This window comes from Zingiber officinale, chromosome 3B (assembly GCF_018446385.1).
Source record: "Zingiber officinale cultivar Zhangliang chromosome 3B, Zo_v1.1, whole genome shotgun sequence".
In the NCBI taxonomy this organism is placed as follows: Eukaryota; Viridiplantae; Streptophyta; class Magnoliopsida; order Zingiberales; family Zingiberaceae; genus Zingiber; species Zingiber officinale.
In genome coordinates, this window is record NC_055991.1 from 119,894,419 (window position 1) to 119,921,953 (window position 27,535).

The 27,535-nt window shown below is 40.3% G+C and overlaps 1 protein-coding gene across 1 annotated transcript; it reads right to left on the minus strand.

Annotated features, from left to right (window-relative positions):
* Nucleotides 1-438: 438 nt before the first annotated feature.
* Nucleotides 439-27,310, minus strand: LOC121967464 (SNF1-related protein kinase catalytic subunit alpha KIN10-like). Its single transcript, XM_042517719.1, has 11 exons — nucleotides 26,936-27,310; nucleotides 25,466-25,654; nucleotides 3,122-3,306; nucleotides 2,590-2,772; nucleotides 2,383-2,514; nucleotides 2,110-2,295; nucleotides 1,634-1,723; nucleotides 1,468-1,551; nucleotides 1,152-1,283; nucleotides 830-1,069; nucleotides 439-727 (listed from the first exon to the last, which is right to left on the minus strand). The coding sequence occupies exons 2-11, from the start codon at nucleotides 25,647-25,649 to the stop codon at nucleotides 614-616; spliced, it is 1,530 nt and encodes a 509-aa protein (XP_042373653.1). The 5' UTR covers nucleotides 25,650-25,654; nucleotides 26,936-27,310; the 3' UTR covers nucleotides 439-613.
* Nucleotides 27,311-27,535: the final 225 nt, after the last annotated feature.

Below are 27,535 nucleotides of genomic sequence, written 5' to 3' on the forward strand. Positions count from 1 at the left end.
GTACCGAACATGTCCTCTGCCCTCATGTAACAAAGCATAAAAAGCTTAAGAAAAATGCCACGATAATTATTGCACGTATGCAAAAGAGACAGAAACAGAAGAAAGAATGCATGAAACGACACAGAAGTGAGACAAAAAAGGTCAAAAAAAAAAAAAAAGAGCACGCTTTTGTGTATTTTCAAAGGCGCTTTTCATCAGTTCAAAACTTAAGGTGCGCTTTTGGGCAACTCCCGTTACAAATTTGGTAGTTATATTTGAGTTAGGCACTGGCTGCTGGTCCGGTCCGATCAGATCGAACGAACAGGACCATTAGACGACCTTCGGCCAGCTGGTCCACCTCGCTCGGTTTGATCAATCCTCATGTTCTATAAACCTACAGAAGAGTAGATAATGGAGTGGCCAAGTTACCTAAAGATTTTAGGAAACTAAACAAGTAAATGCCACCCAAAAAAAGCAACAATTTGCTGAAGAAAGCTCGGTGCTTTAGCAGCTCACTGAGCCCCTCAAAGACCTCCCAAGTTTACAACAATCCATCATACAAGGTGTTTCAATTCGCTACGGAGTAAGTCTATATTCACGATAACACGAATAAGTGAACTCGAGCAAGGAGGCATCATAGGACTCTGAGCTGGGCAAGGAAGGCAGCACACAAGTCTAGAAACAGAAGTTGTGGACCACTGACCCTCTGCAAGTCGAGGAGATACTTCTCTTCCCTCGTCTTGTAAAGCTGCACACAAGGCGATACCGACATCTCAGTGTTTCTGAGTCAACTGTCCATTTGCTTCCTTGTTAACTTGAGCTAATTCGATTGTGTATAGGGAGGTCTTACCTGAATTTCAAATTTCACTATGATGGATTCTTTTCCAGCGCCATTAGTTTCAACAATGGTCGGCTCATCTCTGAAGCCATGGTTAGACTGAAGAGAGTTGCTAAGCATGCCTTCGGTGTCAGGAAAGCCAGGAAAGTAACGGCACTTCATATTGTAGTGTCCAATCTTTTTCCAGCAAACATTTAGCTCTTGTAGAGCTTTAAGGACCTCAGTCATGATTTCGCGAGGATGAGCTCGAGACTGTTGATCAAAATGCACTCAGGCGAAGAAAAAGATTAACTGAATGATTCATAATGAAAGGAGAAGATGAACATGTGAGCACCTGGAGGCCAAGAGCCCATTTCCTTTCGGAAGGGAAGTGTGCTCTTGAACTGACTCCTTGTTGCTCCATATAACCCGGTAGGCGATGTGGAGCTGGAACGTCACTTAAACTCCTATTCAACAAATTATAATCCTACAAAAAAACACATTTAATAGCAAAAAAAAGTTGAGCACAACAATTGCTATGCATAAATCACAATTTATTAATAAAAAACTGTCACATGAACAAGAAAGTAGTCAGAACCTTTGAGATTTCAGTTATCCACCTATGATAGTTACATATCATCGAGATCAATCCAGTATAAAATAATGCTTACCATAGTTTCTTGAAAATCACCACCAAGGTAGCCACTAGTAGCTCGGAACCGGTTGCCCAGAAGCAAGTAGTATGAAACAGTGGCCTAGTTATAAACACTAAGCGAGTCAGTTATTGCTCCAGAAAGTAGAGTTGTAACTCAAGAATATTTTGATTGATTGAAATACCTCGTTCTGAATCCTGTTATGAAGAGATTCAACCAACTGGTTCTTGTCAAAACCCATTTTAGTCACCTCTTCAATGATGTCTTCATCTATCTGTAAGAATGATCAACTGTGCGATCAATTATAGAATCCTCAACGTATCAACTAAGATCAGGATTGAAAATACACCAGAAGAACATAATCAGTGCCCACAATGATTTTTATCTAAACCATGTATTGTTTGAAAACAGGAGTATCTGAAGGCATCCGATAAATCTTTGTTAAATAAATGTACAGGTATGCTGATTTTGACACTTATTTCTCAAATCAAAATTATGTTCAGTCCTCAAATTATTGTTACAAGTGGACCGAAGAATCTAGTAACGAACAAATTAAAACATAAACAAATCCTTGGTAGCCAATGTAAATAGTAGTTAATCAGAAACTAATAGAAGTATGTTTCAAAAAAGAGAAACTTTAGTAACCATTGCTGAAAACACCTTTTTAGCTTGCTGTGAAGTATCTGGTGGAGGAACAGCAAGATAACGTGGAAGGCGAGTTTTGAACCATGCATGTTCACGGATCTCTCGAATCGTTATTCTCTTCATAGGATCAACAACCAGCATCCTAGGAATCAAATCCCGTGCAAGCGCAGACAAGTGACTAGGAAGGGTATATATCCCACCCTGAATTATTAAAAAACGATGCTATAAAACTATTTTGTTCATCTATGGAACTTAAATGAAAAATCTTGTTTGTCAAAGTTTTCTTGCCTTTATTTTCTTAAATAAATTTGGTATGTTCTCATCATCAAAGGGAAGGGTCCCACAAAGAAGAGCATAAAGAATGACACCGCAACTCCACACATCTACCTCAGGCCCTGCATAAAGTTTTCCAGAAATTACCTGCAATGAACAACTTGATATCACAATAAAAATCATCGGAAAACAAAATATCAAAAAGGTGGAATATATAAATACCTCAGGAGCAGCATAATTTGGGCTTCCACAGCTAGTCTTCAGAAAATGGCCATCACGCATGACATTACTTAAGCCAAAGTCAGCAATTTTAACATTACACTTTGAATCCAACAATAAATTCTCTGGTTTCAAGTCCCGATGAACAACCATGTTTCTATGGCAATATTCAACTCCAGATATGATCTATTTGCCAAAACCATAGGTATTTGACCAAACATGAAGAAAGAAAATCAGTTATGATTCAATCTTTTGGAGTATAGACACATCATGCAATAGTTGTTACATTTGTTGGAACATATTTAAAGTAGACATCAATAATAGTAAGATCGAATAATAAAACATTCTTGACGCAAAGTCAGGGACAATGAACAAAAGATTAAATTAAGGGTAAATTTTGGGATGGTTTGGATTAGAAAAATTGGATTTTTGAGATAGATATTGACCAAACTGTAAAAAATAGAAATAATCAACATTAGATAGAAAATTTCATGAGGATGTACATATCAGGAAAAAGCAAGATTTTTTCAAGTACCTGTTGGAAGAAGCGACGAGCTTCATCCTCCAGTAGCCTACCCTTTTCAACAATATAATCAAATAGCTCTCCTGATTTAACATACTCCATAACAACATAAATATCTGATGGCGTCTCAATCACCTCATAAAGACGGATAATATGAGGATGCATGAATAGTCTTAGTATTTTGATCTCTCTTCTCACTGCAATACAGAGAAATCAATCCAGCAAACGTTAAAATATTAAAGAGATAATCAAGAGATCTATTAAACTAATGCTATTTAAATTTTAGTTTTTCATCAGAGCAATACATGGCATATTTGGAGCCAAGGGTACCTTAGATTCTAGTGTGTTTAACATGAAATTCCTTCAGCTCTTTTGAATAAATTACATGGTTCTCCCTAATGCTGGTTGTAAAACATGGATAATACGGTGATAAAGGTAGACCCCCTAAAAGGAAGGTCAAGGCCGGAAGAACGACTGACGAGGCAGCTAAAGTCAAGGAGCAGTCAACCTTCAAAGTCACAAATCGAGCCAGGGACACACCCGAACGGGCCATAGGGACAACCGGTCCTCGAGTGGCCGGTCGGATCTTGGGATGGCCCGTTCAGGCCTTGGTTGGCCGATCGGACGGTCGATCGGGCACAGGGTTTTCAATAGCGGCGAATAGCACGCTACATAGCGCGCGATATACGATCAACGAACGCTATGCAGCATTCGTTGATTAGCGATTGCACCGAATAGCCCACGCTATTCGGGACAAAAGCGTAGATAGCGCACATAGCGTGCGCTATCATGCCTTAGCGGCCCACAGCGGGCGTTATAATTGTAAATTGCTTACACAATAGGTAGGGCAAAGGCGTCAAATCGTGACCGTCGAGGTAGGGCAGAGGCAAAGGTAGGGCAGAGGCGACAAGCAGCGATCAGTGAGCGACAACTTGTGAGAGGCGAGCAGAGACCTGTGAGCGGCGGCGAGCAGTGACCTGTGATCGGCGGGCGACAAGGCGAGCGGTGAGCAGTGACCTGTGAGCGGCGGCGAGGGACAACGATTGGAGATAAGCTTTTCTCCTTCCTTTTGTTTTCCTCGTTTTTTCTTTTTTTTTTTTCCTCAAAGGGGCAAAGATTTCGCGAGTCGAGTATCTGGATCGATCACTCGATCGATCCAGATGCCCTGGATCGATCCAGACGCCCTGGATGGATCACTGGATCGATCCAGACGCCCTGGATCGATCCAGACCCTTTCTGTTCGAACAGAAAGGATCTCAATCGATCACAAGATCGATCCAATTCCTTGGATCAATCCACTGATCGATCTTCTAGATGCCTTGATTGATTCCCATTTTTTTTCAATTAATTAATTATTTGTTCTGATTTTTTCTTTTTTTTTCTAGGATTTTGATTGTCTGGTTAGAATTTGCAATGTCTACGAATTTGTCATAAAAAGATAAAAAAGATATTGGTTGGAAATATTGTTATCAAAATGAAGGGAAAAAATCTGTTTGGTGCAAATTTTGTCATCATATATCGCATGGAGGGATTACTCGCTTGAAGGAACATTTAGCTCAAACTCATAAAGGGGTTGCACCTTGTGTTAGTGTTCCGGATGATATTAAGAAAGAAATTAAAGAATCACTTGACAAAATTAGAGCATCTAAAAGCAAACAAACCGAATTGTTACGAGAGATTGGTGAAGGTCCCCAGAGTGAAGTGTAGGGGGAAATTCAATTGGATGTTCTGGTAGTGGTGAATCAAAAGATAAAGGTACCCTTCATGGATTTGTTAGTTCTGAACCTCGACAAACAACTCTAAATTCGGCATACAAAAAAGATTTACTGGTTGATGTGAAACGTAGAGTTGGTCGTTTTATTTACTCTGCCGCACTTCCGTTTAATGTTGTGAATGATCCTTATTGGTTGCCTATGGTTGAGGGCATTGCGGAATATGGAAGAGGGTTCAAGCCTCCTTCGATGCATGAGTTAAGAACTTGGATACTTAAAGCTGAAGTTGATGGCATCAACCTAATATATGAGCATAAAAAAGCATGGAAAAAATATGGATGCACTATTATGTCTGATGGTTGGACGGATGGAAAGAATAGAAGTTTGATTAATTTTTTGATAAATAGTCCCGCCGGCACTTTCTTTTTGAAATCTATTGATGCATCAGCTTCTATTAAAAATGAGGAATTGATCTTTAAATATCTTGATGATGTTGTTGATGAGGTGGGAGAGGAAAATGTAATTCAAATTGTCACGGATAATGCTTCGAATTACATTAAGGCGGGGAAAAAAATTATGGAGACTAGACATATAATTTGGTGGACACCTTGTGCGACGCATTGCATTGATCTAATGTTGGAGGATATTGCAAAGTTGAAGATTTTTTCTGACACAATTGAGCAAGCTAAGATGGTTGTGAAGTTCCTTTATGGTCATGAGACTATACTTTCTTTGATGAGAAAGTATACAAACGATAAAGAAATTCTCTGTCCCACTGATACTCGCTTTACTACTTCATTTCTCACTCTTCAGAATATGTATAAAGTTAAAAGGCCACTTGAACAAATGTTTGCTTCCAAAGATTGGGTCAGTTCACCACTATCTCAAACAACTAAGGGGAATGTCGTGAACAGAATTGTTATTAATGATCCCAACTTTTGGCCACATGTTGCATTTTGTGTTAAAAGTGTTGTTCCTCTTGTAAGTGTGTTAAGGGAAGTTGATTCGGAGGAGAGATCGGCCATGGGATATATTTATGAACTTATGGATAAGGCAATGGATAAGGCAAAAGAGACAATAAAATTTAATTGTGGGGGAGTTGACAGAAAATACAAGTCCATTTGGAAAAAAATTGATTCACGATGGGCTCCACAACTTCATCATCCTCTACACGCAGTCGTTAGTGCTTCGGAATGTGAAAGAAATTGGAGCACTTTTGAATCAGTGAGTTTTCTAAATTTCTAACTCTACTTGAATTTTAATTGTTTTATAATTTTCATATCATTGTTTATTTTTAATTTTTATATATATGTTTTCTTCTTTGTAATATTAGATTCATACAAAAAAGAGAAATAGGCTTGAACATGCAAAGTTGAATGCGTTGGTGTTTGTGAAATATAACTTCAAGCTTAGGGAGATAATCATTAGAAGGAGAGACAAGATTGGTCCCATTGTAGTTGATGAAATTAATTCGGATGATGAATGAATAACTGAGAAAGAAGGTTCAGTTCTCCCCGTAACTACTAAATGACTTGAAGATGATGAATTATTTGAAAGTGATGCTATTGTGAGTGTGTCGTCAGCTACCTTTGAAAGTCTTTTCGACTCAAATAAGCGAATCGAAGATGTTGAGGATATAGTTGAAGTTCCTCCTACGAATTCAAAAAAAAGAATTATTGAAAATTCAAGTAAGCACTAAACATACGCAAATTATTTATTTATATCTAGTTCACCTATAATTGATTCTTAAATGTCGTATCTCTTATATAATAGGTGGAAGACAAATAAGTAAGGTTGAGTCTTGTTGATGTGGAAGATAATCATCTTGATGTTGAAAATTATGGAGGAGTAATTCCAACAACTTTTGATAATGAAAATTTTCCAACCATAGGCACTATTGATGATGATAGTAATATAGAATCGGATGATACTGATTATTTTTAGGTTATGTTGTTTTAATTATAAGACTTTTCAAATTGTTGTTATGGGATAGGCTTGAACATGCAAAGTTGAATGCGTTGTTGTTTGTGAAATATAACTTCAAGCTTAGGGAGAGAATCATTAGGAGGAGAGACAAGATTGGTCCCATTGTAGTTGATGAAATTAATTCGGATGATGAATGAATAACTGAGAAAGAAGGTTCAGTTCTCCCCGTAACTACTAAATGACTTGAAGATGATGAATTATTTGAAAGTGATCCTATTGTGAGTGTGCCGTCAGCTACCTTTGAAAGTCTTTTCGACTCAAATAAGCGAATCGAAGATGTTGAGGATATAGTTGAAGTTCCTCCTACGAATTCAAAAAAAAGAATTGTTGAAAATTCAAGTAAGCACTAAACATACGCAAATTATTTATTTATATCTAGTTCACCTATAATTGATTCTTAAATGTCATATCTCTTATATAATAGGTGGAAGACAAATAAGTAAGGTTGAGTCTTGTTGATGTGGAAGATAATCATCTTGATGTTGAAAATTATGGAGGAGTAATTTCAACAACTTTTGATAATGAAAATTTTCCAACCATAGGCACTATTGATGATGATAGTAATATAGAATCGGATGATACTGATTATTTTTTGGTTATGTTGTTTTAATTATAAGACTTTTTAAATTGTTGTTATGGGATATTTTGACATGTAATGAATTATTATGATTAATTTTAGGTTATGTTATTTTTATTTTACTTATATAAGTATATTTTTTTAAAAAAATTTAAACATTGACGTGCACGAAAAGCTTGCGCTATATGCTATGCGATGACAAGACAGAAACGCTAGGAACCAACGCTACGCGATTTAAAACACTGATCGGGCCTCAAGACGATAGGGGGGCAATAAGTAGGGAAAACTCAGCCAACCGGGCCTTCCGATCGACCGATCAAACTTACAACCCGATCGGGCATATGGCATCCTTAATGCAAGCAAAAAGGTCGAGAGAAGACTGAATCGCTCAGCACATTCCGCGAGCCCGAGTGGGCAACGTTCTTAAGTAACGGCCGATCAGCCCAACGTGGGCCCCAAGGCCTGACGGCTTCATACTCTCTTTTGGAAGTTTGTGTCACGAGAGAGAATACCTTGCAGACAAACCGCGCCTTCGAAGCTTCCATCATATCAAATCATAGGAATTTGCGGACCTATTTAAGGAAAAGTGTCAAAGCCACTTTATGGTCTGTCCTTTCTTAGGAGCGCTTTGGGAAATGTGTAAATGCTTTGAGATATATGCATAGATACAATAGTGATACTATATGAAGGGGTCTTCATCTACAAGCAAGGGTATGTGACGCTCTATTTTTTTCACACACTCGTTGCTACAGTTTTCTTCCACTATTTCCTTCTCCCGAATCGCGTACTAACTTGATCGTCGAAGGGCCAACGCCGAGGACCCCTTCCCTGACCGGCACTAACACCCTCTGTGTTGCAGGTTAGTGCAAAGTCTTCATTTGGTCAATAGCAGAACCACGTTCTCAGTCAACTACCTTCACTGCTTTCGGACAGGATCATATTTGGCGCTATCTGTGGGAATCTCACCTGCTTCCGAGACATGAAGATGGAAGACGTTGGGCGGCTCACAATAGTGACTTTAACTCAAGAAGAGCTGGAGATATTAATAAACACTCTGAGCTGCAAAGATGGTACAACAACAGCAAGCGACAGTCACAGCCGAGTGCCGAGCGCTAAACGACCTGACCATATCTGCTACTGGCCAACATGCTGAACATGGAACCCGAGTGGTGACAATCGAACCACCCTTAGCCAGGCATTTACCAGCAGGTGCCCGTCCCGTTGGCTAGCTTGCCACCCGTATCACATTCACCGATCCCTTATCACAGAGCATTATTCTGAACGCCCTGGAAGAACATGGCCGAGTAGAGAAGAGGGTCGTCTTCCAAAAATGTGTCCGTTCGAGATGCTTGTAAAGGCAAAGCGCCCCGGACTGACGATTCTCCCAAGTGAGTAAACATGCAGTTTTCCCAAGAAATCCTTGATAACCAACTGTCAGCTCATTGTCGACTTCTGTCGATCGGCGAATATGAAGGATCAACTGATCTCGATGATCATTTACTCAAATTTGACAATATAACCACACTCCACCAGTACACCGACGGAGTCAAATGTCGAGTGTTTCTCATTACCCTGTCTGGTTCGGCGTAGAGATGATTCAAGCGGCTGCCGACCGAATCCATCTGTCGCTTTAAAGATTTCCAAGCGGCCTTCTTCCAACACTTTGCTAACCGCCGTCGCTATCAAAAAACAACTGTGATTCAACTACATCAAGAGACCATAAACGTTCCATCGACCACTCAGGAAGTTTTGATAAGTGTCTTTTCACAAGGACTCACAGATAATGATTTCTTCCGATCCCTCATCGAAAAGCCTCCAAGGAATATCGATCATCTGCTCGAACAGGCTACAAAATACATCAATGTTGAAGAAGCTCGGAAAGAAAGAAGTGACTCCCGAGTCTGCTGTTATTCCTGAGAGTCAATCGACCAATAGTAATATGCCCCCAAAAGGGCCCTGAACAGGCCCTCAACAACAACATCATGAGTCTTAACCGCATGCGATCCAGCATGTGGAAGCTGAGCAGACGGAATTCCTCGAGCCCCGACAATGGACTCCAATGTTTTGCTCTTATCATTGCTCAGCAGCTCACAACACGAAGGACTACTACCACTTTAATCCAGGGTTGCGCTGACTTGCCCCTCAAGGATTCCGCCTGTGATCTCCCTCTCCCACTCGCCATCATCATCGTCAATCGGACCAGCATCAAGGTCAAGGCAATACACCTGCCGAGCGAAACTAGCAATAGCCCCAGCAAAGAGACAATCAAAGGCCCGCTGAAGCATCGGCCAAGCGGTCGTCACGCTGATTGGACCGGGAGGAAGAAAATGTTGGAACCCCAAGGTGTTTTGATGTGAGTAAACAAGCTAAGTTAGGTCTTGCGTTTGTTTAACCCTTGTGTCTAAGTGTGCAGGAGCTTAGGAACACAGGAAGTCGAGCGGAAGACGCGGCTAGCGAGAAGGACGGCACGGGGAGAGAGCCGACGGGCTCGGTGCGTCCGAGGGACGAGGTGTCCGCGGAAGAGTACACCGGTGGACGAGAAGAGCGTCGTGCGCGAGGGTCGAGGGAAGGAAGGCTGCTCGAGGAGAAGGCGGAACATGGGTTCGGTGAGCCCTATTCGGAAGGTCGAGATCACCCAAGCTAGCGGAGCCGAGCGAACAGAACCAAGACGAGCCGAACCGAGATGAGTTGAATCGGAGCAGAGCTGGACCGAGTCAACTTTGTTGACAGTCCAGGCGCCGGATCAATTCAGGCGCCGGATCGATCAGCGCCGGACCTCCGGCCCGGGTTCATATTGACCGATCGAATCGATCGAGAGTCGCCGTTGGGGATAAAATTTATCCCGGGCGCCGGAACTCTTCAGCTTTGACCAGAGACTATAAATAAAGCTCTGATCCGTACATTTGAAACAACGAACTTGTAATCAATTCTTTCCGTGCTTCCAATTCTGTTCTTTTTGTCTTTGTCGGCGTTGTAAAGAGGCTACTCGCCCGGAGGAGAATCGAGTGTGCTTACATTCCTTGGATTAGCAATCCACGATTGAAAACCAAGTAAAACTCTGGTGTCTATTCTTCTTTACTCGGTCTCTTTTATTTATTTATTACAAGTGTTAATTATATAGTTGAAATCGAGAAAGGTTCGAGTTTTATTTTGTAGGGCACCACCCTCCTCTTGCCTCAAAGGGACCTCTAGTGGCATCGAGCAAGGCGCTCAAGAGGACTAACCGATCGAGCAACAAAGATGACCGGACCAAGCATTGTTCCACCAAAATTCGAGAGGAACTTCGCAGACTGGAAGCGTCGTATGGAGGTATTCCTAAAAATATATTTTGAAATTCGGTTTATTATGAAATATGGTTTTGTAGCTCCATAGATAAAGATGGAAAAGAAAAGAAGAGAGCGATTGGACAAAGAAGGAGCAGAATGAGTCGGTAGCAAACAGCAGTGCGGAACATCACCTGTGAGCGTATTACCGCCTCAAGAGGTCAACCACATCGGAAACTATTTATCCGCTAAAGAACTTTGGGAGAAGTTCTTGGAACTCCACGAAGGCACGTCCAAGCAAAGCTCGCTAGAAGGGACATCCTCCGCAATAAACTGATGAACATCCGTCTGGAAAAGTGAGAAAGTAGCTGGTCTACATGCGAAGGTAAAAGAACTAGTTACTAGTCTCGAAACCTTGGTGAAACGGTAACAAAGGGACACTATACGATCGCTCAGCGTTCCAAGACTCGGAGTGGACATCAATCGTCGATGCTTATTACATCTCAAAAGACCGGAGATAAGTACTTTAGAAGAGTTGTTTTCTACCCTTGAATTACACGAAACTAGATATGCAGAGATATCAAAGGACACATCCCGGACTATGGCGTGAACGCAACTAACAAGGACTCGAGTCAGACTCGAAGACGATCAAGAAGCATACATGGTAAGAAACTTCAAAAGTTTTTAGATCTAATAAATTTAAAATGCAGAATAAAAGAATCAAAATGGTATAAGAAAGGTGCAGTGCTACCAGTGTCGGAAGGAGGGACACCTAAGGGAAGAACTCAAGAAGGTCGAAATGAAGACACCCAAGAAATACAACCTAAAAGCAACTTGGGACGACACTTCTTCATCCGAATCGAAGCTCAAGAATATGCCGGGATAGCACTGACTACGAAGGACAAAGTACATCGGAACCCGGATCGATGAAGGGGGAGCGAATGTAGCGAAGCAGGGGAGATTCAGGCTTTAAGTCTGATATGGTAAGTGAGGTATGCCTCTTACCCCCTGATGAACTTTACTCTGGTATTAAGACAATGACTAAATCCATGTATAAATTAGAAAATAAAAATGCCAAATTAGAAAATGAAATTTTAGAAACAAAGAAAATTTTGGCAAAATCATGTCTTATAGAGGATTTTGAAAAATTGAAAATTGAAAATGAAAAGCTAAAAGAAGAAATAGAACAATTGAAAAAATCTAATGGTTCAAATATTTCTACTTTTAGAAATTATAGAGGTTTAAATTGGTATTATAGATTTCATCAAAGTCAAATTAGAAATATATCAAAAATCTATATACCTAGGAAATACATGGTTAATCCTGTAGGTAGGAACCTCTACTGGGTTCCAAAAACCTGTTTAATTTAAAATTAAAGTCCGACTTAGCATTTTCAGCAAGGAAATTAAACAACTAATTTCATTATGAGGTTTTGTCTAAGGAAATGGTTGTTGATCCAATAACCAAGAAAGCCTAGTGCCTCGCCACGACCTAGAAGCCAAGTATCGAAATGAAAAGTTTAATTGACTAACTGAAAAAGCATTAATTTAAATTATTTAATGCTTTAAAAGAGTTATTCAATTTGTGTTAGAAAATAGGTAAAATTTTCAACTTGACTTAGAAATTTTTTTTTTATTATCTTAGAAATTTTTATGAAAATTGACTTAGAAATTTTTTTATGAAAGTTATCTTCGAATTTTCTTATAATATTGCCTTATAATTTTTCTTAAAGTTGACTTAGAATTGTTTCTTATGAATATTAACTTAGAATTTTGTTCTAAAAAATGTTTTACTTAAATTTTTCTCGAACGAAAAATTCCATAGACATTTTTAAATATTTTACACTCAAAATTTTTATTTGAATTTACCTTAGACTTGTTTATAACCCCAATTTTTAAGTGATCAAAGGGGGAGAAGTATGTTAAGTCTAGGGGGAGGTTAGATAATTTTTTATTTCATTTGAAAAATACTTGGACCTATTTGAATATAAATTTTTTTTTTTCATATGTTTAACCTAACTTAACTTGGGGTTGCTCACATCAAAAAGGGGGAGATTGTTGGAACCCCAAGGTGTTTTGATGTGAGCAAACAAGCTAAGTTAGGTCCTGCGTTTGTTTAACCCTTGTGTCTAAGTGTGCAGGAGCTTAGGAACACAAGAAGTCGAGCGGAAGACGCGGCTAGCGAGAAGGACGGCACGGGGAGAGAGCCGACGGGCTCGGTGCGTCCGAGGGACGAGGTGTCCGCGGAAGAGTACACCAGTGGACGAGAAGAGCGTGGAGGGACGCGAAACCGGGAAGGAAGGCTGCTCGAGGAGAAGGTCGGAATGGGTTGGGTGAGCCCTATTCGAAGGTCGAGATCACCCACTAGCCGGAGCGAGCAGACCGGACCAAGACAGGCCGAACTAATACTGAGTTGAATCGGAGCAGAGCTGGACCGAGTCAACTTTGTTGACTAACAGTCCGGCGCCGGATCAATTCAGCGCCGGACCTCGGGCACCGGAACCATTCAGGCGCCGGGTTCATATTGACGGATCGAATCGATCGCGGTGGCCAGTTGGGGATAAAATTTATCCCAGGCGCCGGAACCCTTCCAGCGCGGACGATCTTATAAATAAAGTACTGATCCGTACATTTGAAACAACGAACTTGTAATCAATTCTTTCTGTGCTTCCAATTCTGTTCTTTTCATTTGTGCTGTCAACGTTGTAAAGAGGCTACTCCGCCCAGAGGAGAATCAGATAGTGCGTTTACATTCCTTGGATTAGCAATCCCCTGATTGCAAACCAAGTAAAACTCTGGTGTCTATTCTTCTTTACTCAGTCTCTTTTATTTATTTATTACAAGTGTTAATTATATAGTTGAAATCCGAGAAAGGTTCGAGTTTTATTTTGTAGGGCAATTCACCCCTCCCCTCTTGCCGGCCTCCAAAGGGACCTACAGAAAATCGCAGTAACGTTGCCCGAGGCGACATCAACATGATAGCAGGTGGCCCGACCGACGATGACTCCAATCGGGCTAGGCAATTACACGTACGACGATTGAAGATCCATACAGTCGGATGCATCAAGGAGAAGGCGGAAGGACCAGAAATTAGTTTCAGTCCTCGAGACTTAGAGGGAATGGAAATCCCCAATGATGATGCCTTAATTATTAAGGCAGTGATTGCTAATTACAATGTCCATCGTACTTTTGTTGATACAGGCAACTCGATCAACATAATATTCAAAAAAGCATTTGACCAGCTTCGGATGGACAATGATGAGCTTCAACCAATGACAACACCCCTATATGGGTTCAAAGGCAATGAAGTACAACCGATCGGCCAAGTCCATCTTGTCATTTCTATCGGGGAGGAGCCACTCATGAGGATGCACCGGACGAATTTCATCGTTGTGGACGCCCCCTCGGCGTATAATGTGATACTTGGTCGACCAACACTAACGAATTACAGGCAGTTGTCTCTACATTCTGCCAGAAAATCAAATTTCCAGTAGATAACTCAGTCGGCGAGGTGATGGGCGACCAGCTGGTAGCGCGTAAATACCATGTGGAGAATGTGAAAGCTGAATCACAGGCCGTTCGAAAAGCTCAACGGTTAGAGGTTGATGCAATCCAAGAGGCTCCGCCTATTTTAATCTACAAATTAAAAAAAAAAGAAATATAAATTCATCCCACCGATCCAAAGCCACTACCTTCATCGCGCCCAATCTGAGCCCTGAGCAGAAGGTCGAGCTGGTCGCCTACTTGAAACACAATCAGGATATGTTTATGCAACACACAAGCTTCCAGGGCTACAATATTATGTCGTGCAAACTGAAGACCAGAGACTTATGAACAAGATGTTTCGAGGGAAGATCGACAAAAATATGAAGGTATATGTTGATGATATACTGATAAAATCCATCCGAGCTGCTGCTGATCTGTGTGCAGACATCGAGGAAATATGCCAAATCTTGAGAAAGTACGGGGTCAAGCTTAACCTGAATAAGTACTTGTTCGGGGCTAGAAGTGGAACGCTTCCTAGGCTATATCGTGACTGAGAGGGGAATCGAAGCTAACTCCAGCAAGGTAAAGACACTCCAAGATATGCCCCCACCACGCAATTTGAAGGAGGTTTAACGTCTGACTCGACAGATTATCACACTTTCCTGATTCATCTCGAGATCATCCAACCGGAGTCTGTCATTCTTCAAGATACTTCGCCGAGCCACAAAATTTCAATAATACGTCGATGTGATAAGGCATGAGAGGAGCTCAAAAGTTATTTATCCTCTTTATCAGTACTTGTGAAGCTCATCGCTGGCAAGCCACTCTAGATCTATCTATCTTCTACCAAACATGCTGTTAGATCAGCGTTGGTGCGACAGGACGACAATGACCAACAGTCAATGTACTTTTTAAGTCATTTATTGAACGATGTTGAATGCCGCTACACTGCTCTTGAGAAGTTGGCGTACAAGCTAGTATTGTCCGCTCGAAGGTTGCATCCTTACTTTCTTTTCCATCTTATAATTATTTTAACTAACAACGCCCTGAGTCGAGTTCTCAATCCCAAAGCGTCCAGATGGCTTATCAAGTGGACTACGGAGTTAAGTGAATTTGATATACAATATCAATCCCGATCGGCCATCAAAGCACAAGCATTAGCTGATTTTGTGGCGGAGATGCAAAATCCTAAACTAGAGGAGACATAGAAAATTTACATGGATGGATCGTCCACCCAGTAAACCAGTGGAGTAGGGATCCTCTTAATATCACCGCGTGAAGACAGAATACAACTATCCGTCCGACGGAATTACCGGGCTACTAATAACGAGGCTGAATATGAAGCCCTGATCGCTGGTCAGCCTGATCTGCAGACAGCTAAGCATGTGGGAGCTACTAGGGTTCTTATTTACTCAGATTCCTATCTGGCGGCCCACAATATCTCAGGTAACTTCGAAATAAATAATATGAAGTTGAAATTATATGTCGAAGCATTTAAAAGGTTAAAGGAGGGATTCCAAGAAGTGCAGTACAAAAGATTCCCCGGACGGATAATCGATATGCAAAGGAGTTGGTCAAATTAGCTAATTCGCTGAGTCCGCTAGCGCTGGATAAGCCTATTGAGCAAACACTAATGGTGGCTCATATCAAAAGACCAGTCGAAACAGAAGTACAGAGTGACTGGCGAACGCCTTTGATAGAGTTCTTCCGAGCGAGAAACTTATGGGCCGTTCGAGAGCAGGCGCAGTCGGTAAAAAGAGAGTCAGTCGTTTTACATTGATAGGAGGTCACTTATACAAGAAAATCTTCTTAAGGCCCCTGTTGAAATGTATTGGATCGGAGGACATTCAGTATATTTTACAAGAAGTACACCAAGATTCTTGCGGAATTCATTCGGGCAGTCGATTGCTCGCCCGGAAGATCTTATTAGCCGGATATTTTTGTCCCACTAGACACAACTCAGGTGGTGGCCACGTGTTTATCATGTCAAAGGCATCAAAATATACCGCACCGACCCATGGAAGCATTGAAGACCTCAATTGTCTCCTGCCCGTTCAACCAGGCATGGACATCGTAGGACCTTTCCCGATAGCGACCGATCAAAGGAATTCTTACTCATGGTAGTAGACTACTTTTCTAAATGGGTGGAAGTCGAGCCATTGGCTAAAATAAATAGAGCAGATGGTTATTAAATTTTTATGGCAAAGTCTTATGCGCCGATTCGGTATCCCTCACAAGCTTATGTCTGATAATGGGAGAAAATTTCAAGGGTGGAAGATCACACAGTTGTGCACGAGCTATGGTATCCTGCAAACCTTCACCTCTGTGGCTTATCCTCAAAGCAACGGTCAGGCGGAAGTCACCAACAGAGAAATTCTCAAAGGACTCAGAACCCAACTAGACCATTTGGAAGGAAGCTGAGTTGATAAACTTCCAAGTGTATTGTGGGCTCATCGCACTACACCCAGAGAAGCCATGGGCATAACCTTGTTCCACTTAGTGTATGGAGGAGAAGTAGTGGTACCGGTCGAAGTTGGTGTTGAATTCGATTGGATACCGCTGTATGACGAGGAGAACTTCGATCGGCGCCTTATAGAGTTAGACTTAGTGGAGGAAATCATAGATAAAGTAGTCGCTCGACTGATGGTGTACTAGCAGAGCTATAACAAGAGGATTATTCCAAGGTCATTTCAAGCGGGCGACCTGGTATGGAAGAGGATTAAGTCAGTCGGCAATGTCAACAAGTTAGAGCCCTCGTGGTGTGGACTGTACAAAGTGACACGAAAGCTAAACTCGGGATTCTATTACTTGCAAGATGAAAATGGAAAAAACCAAGAGCGACCATAGAGCCCAAATCATGTACAACCCTACCAGGCTTGATAGTAAGTTTGTGTTAAATCTATGTAATTTGTAAAAATTTATGTTCAATGAATACATGCATTTGCAAGTGAAAAATGATCAAGTCCCAAACTCTTGTATCGATCGACGAGTTATAAGTGAGCATGCTCTCACGCCTAAGTATCCAGACTCTCGTGTCGTTCAACCAAGTTATAAGTGAGCTTGCTCTCACGCCTAAGTGTATCTAGACTCTCGTGTCGATCGACCGAGTTATAAGTGAGCATGCTCTCACGCCAAATCTCATACTCTCATATTGTTCGACTGAGTTATAAGTGAGCATGCTCTCACGCCGAGTACTAGTTCTCGTGATGTTCGATCGAATTATAAGTGAGCACGCTCTCACGCCCAAGTATCCAGACTCTCGATCTCATCGGCTAAGTTATAAGTGAGCACGCTCTCACGACAAGTATCTAAACTCTTGAACCGCTCGGCTAGGATCTCAAGTCATCAAGCCGAGCAACTGAGTCACAAGTGAATTTGATTTCACCGCTGAGTTTTGGAACTCTCCCTGAATTCTGAAAAACCATGGCAATAAAGGTTCTTTGTAATGTTACTCGAGTAAACCAAGAGAGCGAGTTTGAGAGACAAAAGGAGTTCAGCTAAAGGCTAAAGCATTCAAAGGATGAAAGTTCTAAGGCAAAGAGCAAATATACATAGTGTACAACATGAAAAGTTCCTTAACTCTTACAACAAGCCACTGACAAACTGGAAAGACACATTACATAAAGTCAACGACGACATCGTCTAGGATCACTTCCAAAATTTTCTGCCTTTTGATGAAAGTCTAGGGAACCTCAGAGAGATAGTCACCTCCTTCAATTGCTTAAGAGTCCCTTCAATGCCATACTCGAATAGTTTAATGGTCCGGTTGGACAATATCTGGTTGAAATCTTTCGAGCGAAGATACTCAACTTGTGAGCTTCTAGCCGCCGGACTCTTTTTCTTTAAGCTTAACAAGTTCGGCCTTAGAGGCCTCCTGTCATCTTTCTTGTTTATTGATCGTTGATATCATGACTCGCTTGTTCGACCTTCTGGCTCACTTGCTCTATAAGTAGAGTGGCTTCCAACTCTTCGAGCTTCTTGGTTAGGGCTCGGGCTTCTTTGTTCTTAATATCCAAGTCTTCAGTGGCCCTGAGTTTCAGGGCGTTTGCAGAGTTGAAGCGCAATTCAAAATTTTGGGTCTGCTTCCTCAGTTTCTCAAGCTCAACGGATTGATCGTGGTTTTTATCCTTCTCCACTGTCAGCGCTTGCTCGAACCTAGGAGCTGCTCGAACTGACTCTCCAAGTCCTCCTTCAATTGGGTCAACTTGGCAGTTAGTCACTCGGCTAAGGCTTGGGAGGCGCCTGCTCCCCTGACTGAGGTTTACGACTCTTTATATTCATAACTTAATTGGGCTAACCTTTGGCATATAGCCAAGCCTTCCACCCAAAACTGTTGAAAGACAGAGTGATCAAGTCGAGCAGGTCGGGAAATATAAGTGCGCACATACTATGCAAACTCACCCCCGTAGAATTTTGACTGAAACGATCAAACAACTTCTCGGGTGGAATGGTCGTCGCCTTGGCTTTGGTGTCTGCCCAAGTCTGGGCCAAGGGACCTTGAATTTTAATTTTGTGCTCGGAGGTGCGTGGCTCGTTCGGATCGAGATAGCACCATTCATCTGTAGGCAGCCTGAGGATGGTCGTAATTCACCTATGAATGCTTGAACCAGTTGGTTCTGAGTTAGACTTGCTCTTTGATTTGGAGAGAGGGATTGAATGTATTGAGAGATGGGGCGTTGGCTCTACTAGCGAGGGCATCGAAAAAGATACAGATTGAGTAGGGATGGCGCCAGTTGGTAGCTCGGCTAAAGAAGGGGTCCGATCGGACGAAGTGGGAGTGCGTCGACCGATTACTCTCTCTGAAACGACAGATGAACTTTTTCCCCGCTCGGATGGTGGTCGCAGGGTTAATGCAGCAGCAGAGCTGGGCAAATGTCGCCGATCGGATGGCGACTTATGTTCGGAGTCTTTTATGACGCTAACGCTGCAATAATGTCTAAGCAAAGATTGTGGACTCCGAAGGGATCGCTATGAGCACTAAAAAAAGACGCTCTGGAGGCAGTTCCTCAGTGTTGGCAGCAGCATCGCTCCCAATCACTCGGCTTGCTCCTTCCTCGTCGATCGGCTTTTCAGAGGGTCCGGCCAATAGGAGCCCATGACTCTCCAACTCAGCCGCCCCGCAAGCCTCGAGCTCCTTATCAGCTAACTTTGTGGACTCACTTAGCAGAGCCTTCAACATTACTCTAACTGCAAAAAAGAAAAGGAAATCAGTTAGATCTAAAAACAACAGAGGGAAGAATTTCTCATCGAAGAAGTCGAGCAACCGAGAGCGAATGAGACTCGGCCCGAATATGTACAACACGTCCTCAAGAAGCAACTTATGGATGTGGTAGTTTAGCCCAGTAGTTGTGTGGAAGCTTGAAGGTAGACCGGCTCCCATCTATATTTACCCAACTCGGGAGGATTCAGTAGCTCCATTTAGCAGCCGATCGGAAAGGCGGCCCAATCAAGGAATCGAAGGTAAAAATAATGCGGCATGTGAATTTCATTTGATCCACTTCATCGCCATTGAAGTTTGATGAAGTGGAGGTGTACCACATACCAAGGATGGCTGTCGGAGGGGAAGGTGAGGAGGCCATGAGGAAAAGGGAGATCGAAAGTTGAGGAAAGTAGGCTGGAACTTACTAGGCATGGATCGTCGACGGTCGTGAGCAGAAGATGAGAAAGAATAAGGCAAAAGCAAAATCGAAGACGATATAGTGCAGAGAAAAATGAAAGCCTTAAAAACCCTAGCATTGGACATTTATGGTCGTTCAATTGAGTGCCTTAGGAAAACGGGATTGGATCTGGATCGTCAAATTCGAAAAGATGGTTATCACATCGAAGCCCAACAGTTACATATCACATCGAATACTCGACGGCTGAAGAGTGTGACATGTGGCGGTAAATCATAGGATGCATTTATGATAAATGGAGATAATTAGCAGAGTCATGATGAAAAAATATGCTTGGCATACTTTACATTAATTATAAGGATTTGGTCGATTTTCGAGAAAATTGGAATGACGTCAACTGTAATTAAGCGACACTATTGGGAATTAAAACCCGCTTGAGAGAAAGAGGAAGCATAAGACAACAACAGTTAATTAGTCAGCCGGGAAAAGAGCATTCTTAAAGCCACAATAAATAAGAACAACATTCCTCTCAGATGGATGGCAGTCGAAAAAGCGAACACCCGACCGGGGGATAAAGAAGGTAAATAATACTATAGATACAGTCAGTCGGATTTGTAACCTCCTTCGACTAAACTTACGAGGAAGGCTTATGATACGGTGATAAATGTGGACCCCCTAAAAGGTAGATCAAGACCGAGAAGAACAGTCGATGAGGTAGTCAAAGTCAAGGAGCGGTCAACCTTCAGAGTCACCAATCGAGCCAGGAACACACCCAAACAGGTCATAGGGGAGACCGACCCTCGAGTGGTCGATCGGATCTTGGTATGGCCCGTTCGGACATTCGATGGCCGATCAGACAACCGATCGGGCCTTAAGACGATAGGGGCAATAAGCAAGGAAACCCAACCGATCAAGCCTTCCAATCGGCCGATCAGACTTACAGCCCAATCGGGCATATGACATCCTTAATGCAAGTAAAAAAGTTGAGTGAAGATCGAGTCGCTCAGCATGTTCCGCGAGCCCGAACGGGCGACGTTCTTGAGTAATTGTAGGTCAGCCCAGCATGGGCCCCAAGGCCCGACGGCTTCGTACTCTCTTTTGGAAGTTTATGCCAGAAGAGACAAAGAATATCCTGTAGACAAACCGCACCTTCAAAGCTTCCATCATATCAAATCACAAGGATTTGCAGACCTATTTAAGGAAATGTGTCAGAATCACTTTATAGCATGCCCTTTCCTAGGCATGCTTTAGAAAACGTGTAAATGCTTTGAGATAGGTGCATAAATACAACAGTGACAATATAAGGGGTCTTCAACTACAGGCGAGGGTATGCGACGCTCTATTTTTTCAACTACAGTTTTCTTCCACTATTTTCTTCTCCCGAATTGTGTATTGACTTAAGCGTCAGAGGGTCAACATCAGGGACTCCTTCTCTACCCGACACTAATGCTCTTTGTTGCAGGATAGCATAGTCTTCATTTGGTCAACAGCAGAGTCATGTTCCCCGCCAGTGTTCTAAAACTCGCCCTAGGCCTAGGTGTTACGCGTCCGCCACCCATGCCGGAAACCTGTAAGGCGGGTGACCTAGGCAACCCTCGCATACCCGGCGGCAATGATTTTGGGCTTTTAATTTTAAAAAAAAAAAAGTCTGTTTGTCTAATAAATTATTAAATTTAAAATCCCTAAATTACTTGTTCGTCTGCGTCTACCTTTTCTCTGCTCTCATTGTCTCATCGTCGTGGCTTCATCTACATCGATTCTGATAGGTTTTTTTTGTTTTTGTTATTTATTTTTTGTTTCTACTCATCGCAGGACATCTCTGGCGGCGCCGAACGTGTCGCAGGACGCGTCTGCAGCCATTAGAAGAGTCCGCAGTCGCCAAAATTGTCATAGGACATGTCCGACGACGTCTCGAGATGCTTCCGACAACACCAGAAGTGTCCCGTGACTCTTCTAGCGCCACTGGAAGCAATGTCGAACTTCGCCAGAGGCGTCTTGCGACTCTTTCAGGCGGCCCTGAACACCTCCCAAGGCACATCTAGTGGCGTCTGTGGCGTTGTCACGAATTTGGCGTCACAAGTTTTTATGGTTTATAAATATTTTTAGATTTAAATAAATCAAACAACTCCCTGACATAGTTTTAATAATAGGCTTTCATAAAACCTAATTAAATTATCTCAATTAAATATATAAAAAATATATTTAATTTTTTTTAATAAATATTATTAATTTATATAAAACTGATTTAAATATATAAAAATATATTTAAAATTTAAAATTTTCTACTAAACATTATTAATTTATATAAAACAGATTTAAAAATATAAAACTATATTTAAATTTTAAAGAATTCTAATAAATATTATTAATTTATATAAATCAGATTTAAATATATAAAAAAATTAAAATTTATTTTTTTAATAAATATCTAATAAATTTTATTAATTAAATTAAGATATATAAAAAATATTCAATTATTCTCAGACTTGTTAATGCTATTTTGTATCTTACATATAATTTTTTTCTTAGACTTGTTAATGATTCCAAAGTTCCTAAATTTATTCTTAAATTACTTTTCAAGTTATCAGCAAGCAATCCATCTTCGACAGCATCTATCACTCAACCCAAATCCAGGATTTTTAGGAGAAAGTCAAATGACATCGGATGAGAGTTTGGAATATTGATTAATCCTAAGAACCTCGACAAAATTAAATGCAAGTTGTGTGGAAAAATGATGTCAGGAGGAGTGTATAGGATCAAGGAGCACATTGGAAATATATATGGAAATGTATCTGGTTGTTGAAAAGCATCTCAAGAAGATAAAAAATAAGTGCAAATACGCTATTTAAGAAAGGAGGAACAGAAAGAAAAATAAAATATTGAAAGAACAAAATTGTAGAGCAGAGTTGACTGTTTCTCAAGACGAAGGTGGTCTTGAAATTGAAGGGATGGATGGAATTAAAAAACCTCTTCCACTTGGCTCCATGGATAGATATGCATCAGTAATTGCTCCAGAAATGTAGATTCAAGTGAGAGTAAAATGTTTCGCCAAAAAAATATAAATGAGGCACTTTTCAAAGTGAAAACTCAACAAGTTCAAAAATATGTTGGGAGATAGGTTTATGAAAATGGAATTTCATTCAATGTTGTTGATAATGATAGCTTCAAGCAACTAATAGAGGCAATGGGTTAATTTAGACCACGATTCAAGCCTCCAACTCAATATTAACTTAGGAGCCGTTATTGAAAGTTGAAGTTGAAAAAATAAAACAACTGGTGAAGAAACATGAAGAAGAATGGGCAAAGAATGGGTGTTCGATCATGACAGATGCATGGAGTGATAGAAAAAGAAGCATATTAAATTTGTGTGTTAATTGCAAGGAGAACACTACATTTTTAGTCTTTAGACGAGGCACATACAACTGAACTTATTTTTGAATATGTTAATAAGTATATTCAACAAGTAGGAGCTCAAAATATTGTTCAGATTGTAATAGATAATGCCACCAATAATATGGCTACAACTAAATTGATGAGAGAAAAGCGACCTGCGATCTTTTGGAGTTCATGTGCAACTCACACGGCTAATCTCATGCTTGAAAGTATTGACAAGCTTCCACAATATGAAAAGGTTATTGAGCAAGCCAAGTCTTTTACCATTTTCATTTATGCTCACCATAAGACTGTGTGATGAGAAGTTTCACAAAGAGGAGAGACATAGTCCGGCCAGGAGTACCAGGTTTGCATCAAATTTCCTAACATTGCAAAGTTTGATTGAAAAAAATATAGTTTAAGGACCATGTTTACAAGTGATATGTGGGAGAAATGTAAATGGTCAAAACAAACAAAGGGATATTGGCTTACTCTACTATGATGAGCATGAGTTTTTAGAATAGAGTGACACTTTGTTTGAAAATATTTGTTCCTTTAGTGAGAGTTCTTCGATTGGTAGATGGAGATAGAAAGTCATCCATAGGGTTTCTATATAGGGAGCTTCTTCAAACTAAAGAAGATATCAAGGTGGCCCTGAATGTGGAATCAAATTATTAGCCTATTGATTATTGAGTCAAAAATGAAGGATAGGCTTGATACAGTATTGCATACTACTGTATTTTTGTTAAATCCTTATTTTTACTATAATGATAGTTCTATTGCTCTGTATGAGGAGGTTTCGAGGGGGATTTTTGAATGCATGAAAATTTTGCATGCTAATGAGTTAAATCTATAAGATACAATTATTAACAAGAAATTTGCAAAATATAGAGACAAGATTGGGTTATTTGGTAAAACATTGGTAGTAAAAGCATGTGAAAAGAATGAAGGTTGGATTGTGGATGGTGGGGAAAATGATGAAGTTGAACTAGATTCCAGACTCACATGGCAAATGGTTGATGAAGCAAGTGGAGCAGATGATAATCTACAACCCCGAAAAAGCTCTTAGAGTGCAAGAACTTCACGAGAATGATTTTGCATCCGAAGAAGAGGAGGAGGAGGATCATGATAATATTGAGTTTGTGTCCGATGAAAAACAAGTTGTTAAAAATTATGGAGAAGAAATAGAATAAATGTGATATTTTATTAGTTGTGTAATTCTGAAGTTTGAACTCATTTTAAATTTAATATTTTATTAGTTGTGTAATTTTGAACTCATTTTAAATTTGATGTTATCATGTTGGAGTTATAATATGTGATATATTATGCAATTTATGTAAATACCGTGGAATTCGCCTAGCAACGCCTAGTCCCCGCCTAGGCAGCCTAGGCGCTAGGCGCTGGTCTGGCGCCCGATTAGCACCTAGCGAATTTTAGAACCTTGTTCCTAGCCAACCACCTTCATCTCTTTTGGACAGGATCATGCCTCAAACATATCCATTTTGGTACCATAAACACATAGTAGGAATAGTTACTGATAGACCAAACAAAGGCAAAAATAAATAAATAACAATGACAAGATCACTTGGAAGTGATCTTTAGTCACATATTTGAAGATAGTTTCTTATATTCCCTTCGGATTAAAGGTGAGATAGCCTCATGACGGTCACTAGTGGAAGTTTCACTGAATTCTCATGTCTCAATGGGTTTTCAGTTGTCAGAGCATGACAAGAACAATTAAAGAACAAAATTTTAAACCTCATTCTCAAGGATAGGAAAGAACATCATAGCAAGTTGCATTTTTTCTGATTGAACTGTGGATGTTTAAAATATAGCTATGCAGATGTTAATGCCACGTTTGTCTCTTTTGCTCTATGCTGCTACCTTGTGTAGCTGCTACAAGTGAAAAAGCTGGTAGTTGTTGGCCTTATGGGTAAAAACTTACAAGAGGAAAAGAAACAAATATAGCCGCTTGAATAGCTGGTAGATAGAAAATCTTTGGCAAAATAGCTATGGACCTTATGGCTCAAAGCTTACAAGAGCAATAGAAATAAATTATCTCTGACAACAACTATAGCTTGCTTATACATTTACTTGACTACTGTGACAGAATATTCAAAAAGTTAATATTGTGAGTGAATGAGTAGGAACAATTCATGAGGTGGTGTACATGGATAAGCACCGCAAAGGTTCAAACTAATGAGTGTAATCTAGATAAGTTGCATCAAACCTAACTGAGTAAAAGTATACTATTTATGGGCTTGAGCGAGGAAAGGCTGCTGGTGGATGGGGCATAAAGGGCAAAATGACACTGCAATAAGACACAATAACTAAGCTACAGCACACCTTTTTCTTCCATTTCCATGCTCTTTATTTTACGACGATTAAGAATCTTGATAGCAACTTTGTGCCCTGTCAACAAATGCTCTGCAATCTTAACTTTGCCAAATGATCCAATGCCAAGAGTCTTTCCAAGTTTATAATTTTGCAATACCACATCAGCACTGCCACCTCTACCGGATCCCTCCATTTTGACTGTATAGATAAGAACATTTAGCATATTTCCTTCACATATGCAAGTATATGTAGCTCTGGTGGAGAGTATTACTTTCAATATAGCATTTCTGAAATATGCAAGCCAGAAAACTGACTTGTGGATAACAGACCTAGAAACTAAATATTTTAAGACAAATAAGTTTGACTACAAAGTGTATTGTAATATGTTTGATGAACGCTTTAACAACATTATATCTCCACATATTATTAATAACTTCACAGGAAGACCGGACTACTTTAACAATAAAACATATTTTCCTGCTGATCTCCATGTCAAACAACAAGCAATGTTGTAATAAGGTTGTTGAATAATCACTAGCCGTATTAATAAACATATGTAGAAAAAAATGCTAAAGGGATCTAACTATTAATTCACTAGAAGGTTACTATAGAAATCATGTACTAACAAGTTGAACTCCATTTTACTCAAACCTTTTTAGTTAAAATTCTCGCCAAAGACAAGATACCCATATATTCATGTACTGTTCGTTTCTCTTAATGAAATTTTAAATACCAATAAATTTCTTGGTGAGAGAAGAAACCTAGAGAACTACTGTTAAGCTAAGACTTGCATATTTATTCTTGAATAACTTATGAAGCATAGCATCAAGTCAGAATAGCATGAATGGAGAAAATTTGGAAATTTTGTTGATACACTGACAATTGCACAACACTAATTAGTACAGGTTTACAAGAGTAACAGAATAAGAACTCTTACATAGTTACATGAGATCATTGTCAAACTGAAATCACAACTGTTCAATAGAAAGGAAAACGCCTATATATATATAAGTCAAATCTTAAGAAAATTGCAAAGATTATTATCCTAGAGTAGCTAGCCTCTCAAATAAAAATTCTTCCTTCACGCAGTAATTTAACTTTAGCAACCCGTGAATACAAGCAAATTAGAGTAACCAAGACCGCGTTATATTAATAAATTTTCCGATCCCAAATAGTTTGTCTGAGCAATAACAAGAGCCATGACAAAACTTATCACGAAGTTCATCTACTGTGAACAAGTTAACCCAGAAAAATAATCAGTGCCGCAAAGAACCCCCCAAAAATCAGTTTTTTTCGGAGCTTTTTTCAGATATCAGAGTGAACATGCAAACATCGCAACAACTCATTAAAAAGTTCATCCGTAAACAAATTTTCCCCAAACATAACATTACCAATAATCAGTGCGGTACAGCAGCCAAAAAAAATAGTTTTTTTTTTCAGATATCGAAGTGAACGGGAGAAGAAACAAAAAAAATATACCTCGGTAGCGAAATCAAACACAAGAAAGCCGAGCACCGAGCTGAATCTGCAGAAGCTTGAATAGGCCTGCGTCGAAGTCGAGGATCTGAACTAGGGTTCGTGATTCGGCGGAAATGAGGAAGAGCAAAAGGGGATCGAGCTCGGGATGAGTGGGGAAAGGGAGATCTGACGACGACGAGAGATGCGGGGAATGAAAAGAGGGAATCCAGTCATGGACACGCCATCGGAGGCTCGCTGCTTCGATCGATTCCCCAAAAAGATGGCCGGCGCAAATAAGTGTTGGTTTTCATCGATTCGTTGGGTGGCAATGTGACGTTGATGGTGATGGTGAGAGGTGATGGTGGCGGTCATCCATGGCCATGCTTTGTGATTGGGCAGCTTAAAAGGAGCATAATTCATCCATTTTATAAAGGAAATTAAATTAGTTTTTTTTTTCATAAAAATATTTTTTTTAAAAAAATAAATAAAACTCATAGGCTCATAGCCATTAAAACATATTTTATATTGTTTCCGGGACATGGAGAGTGACAAAACGCTTTTCAATTTCTTAAATTAATAAATAAGTTTTCTTGCACCTTTTGCAAATTCTTAAATTAATCA

Coding starts and splice junctions, on each gene's coding strand:
- LOC121967464 (XM_042517719.1), bottom strand. CDS start 25,649: ATGGAGGGATCCGGTAGAGGTGGCAGTGCTGATGTGGTATTGCAAAAT. Junction 2,773..3,121: donor CTCGTCGCTTCTTCCAACAG/GTACTTGAAAAA, acceptor TTTGGCAAATAG/ATCATATCTGGAGTTGAATA. Junction 1,724..2,109: donor CTTCACAGCAAGCTAAAAAG/GTGTTTTCAGCA, acceptor TCATTCTTACAG/ATAGATGAAGACATCATTGA.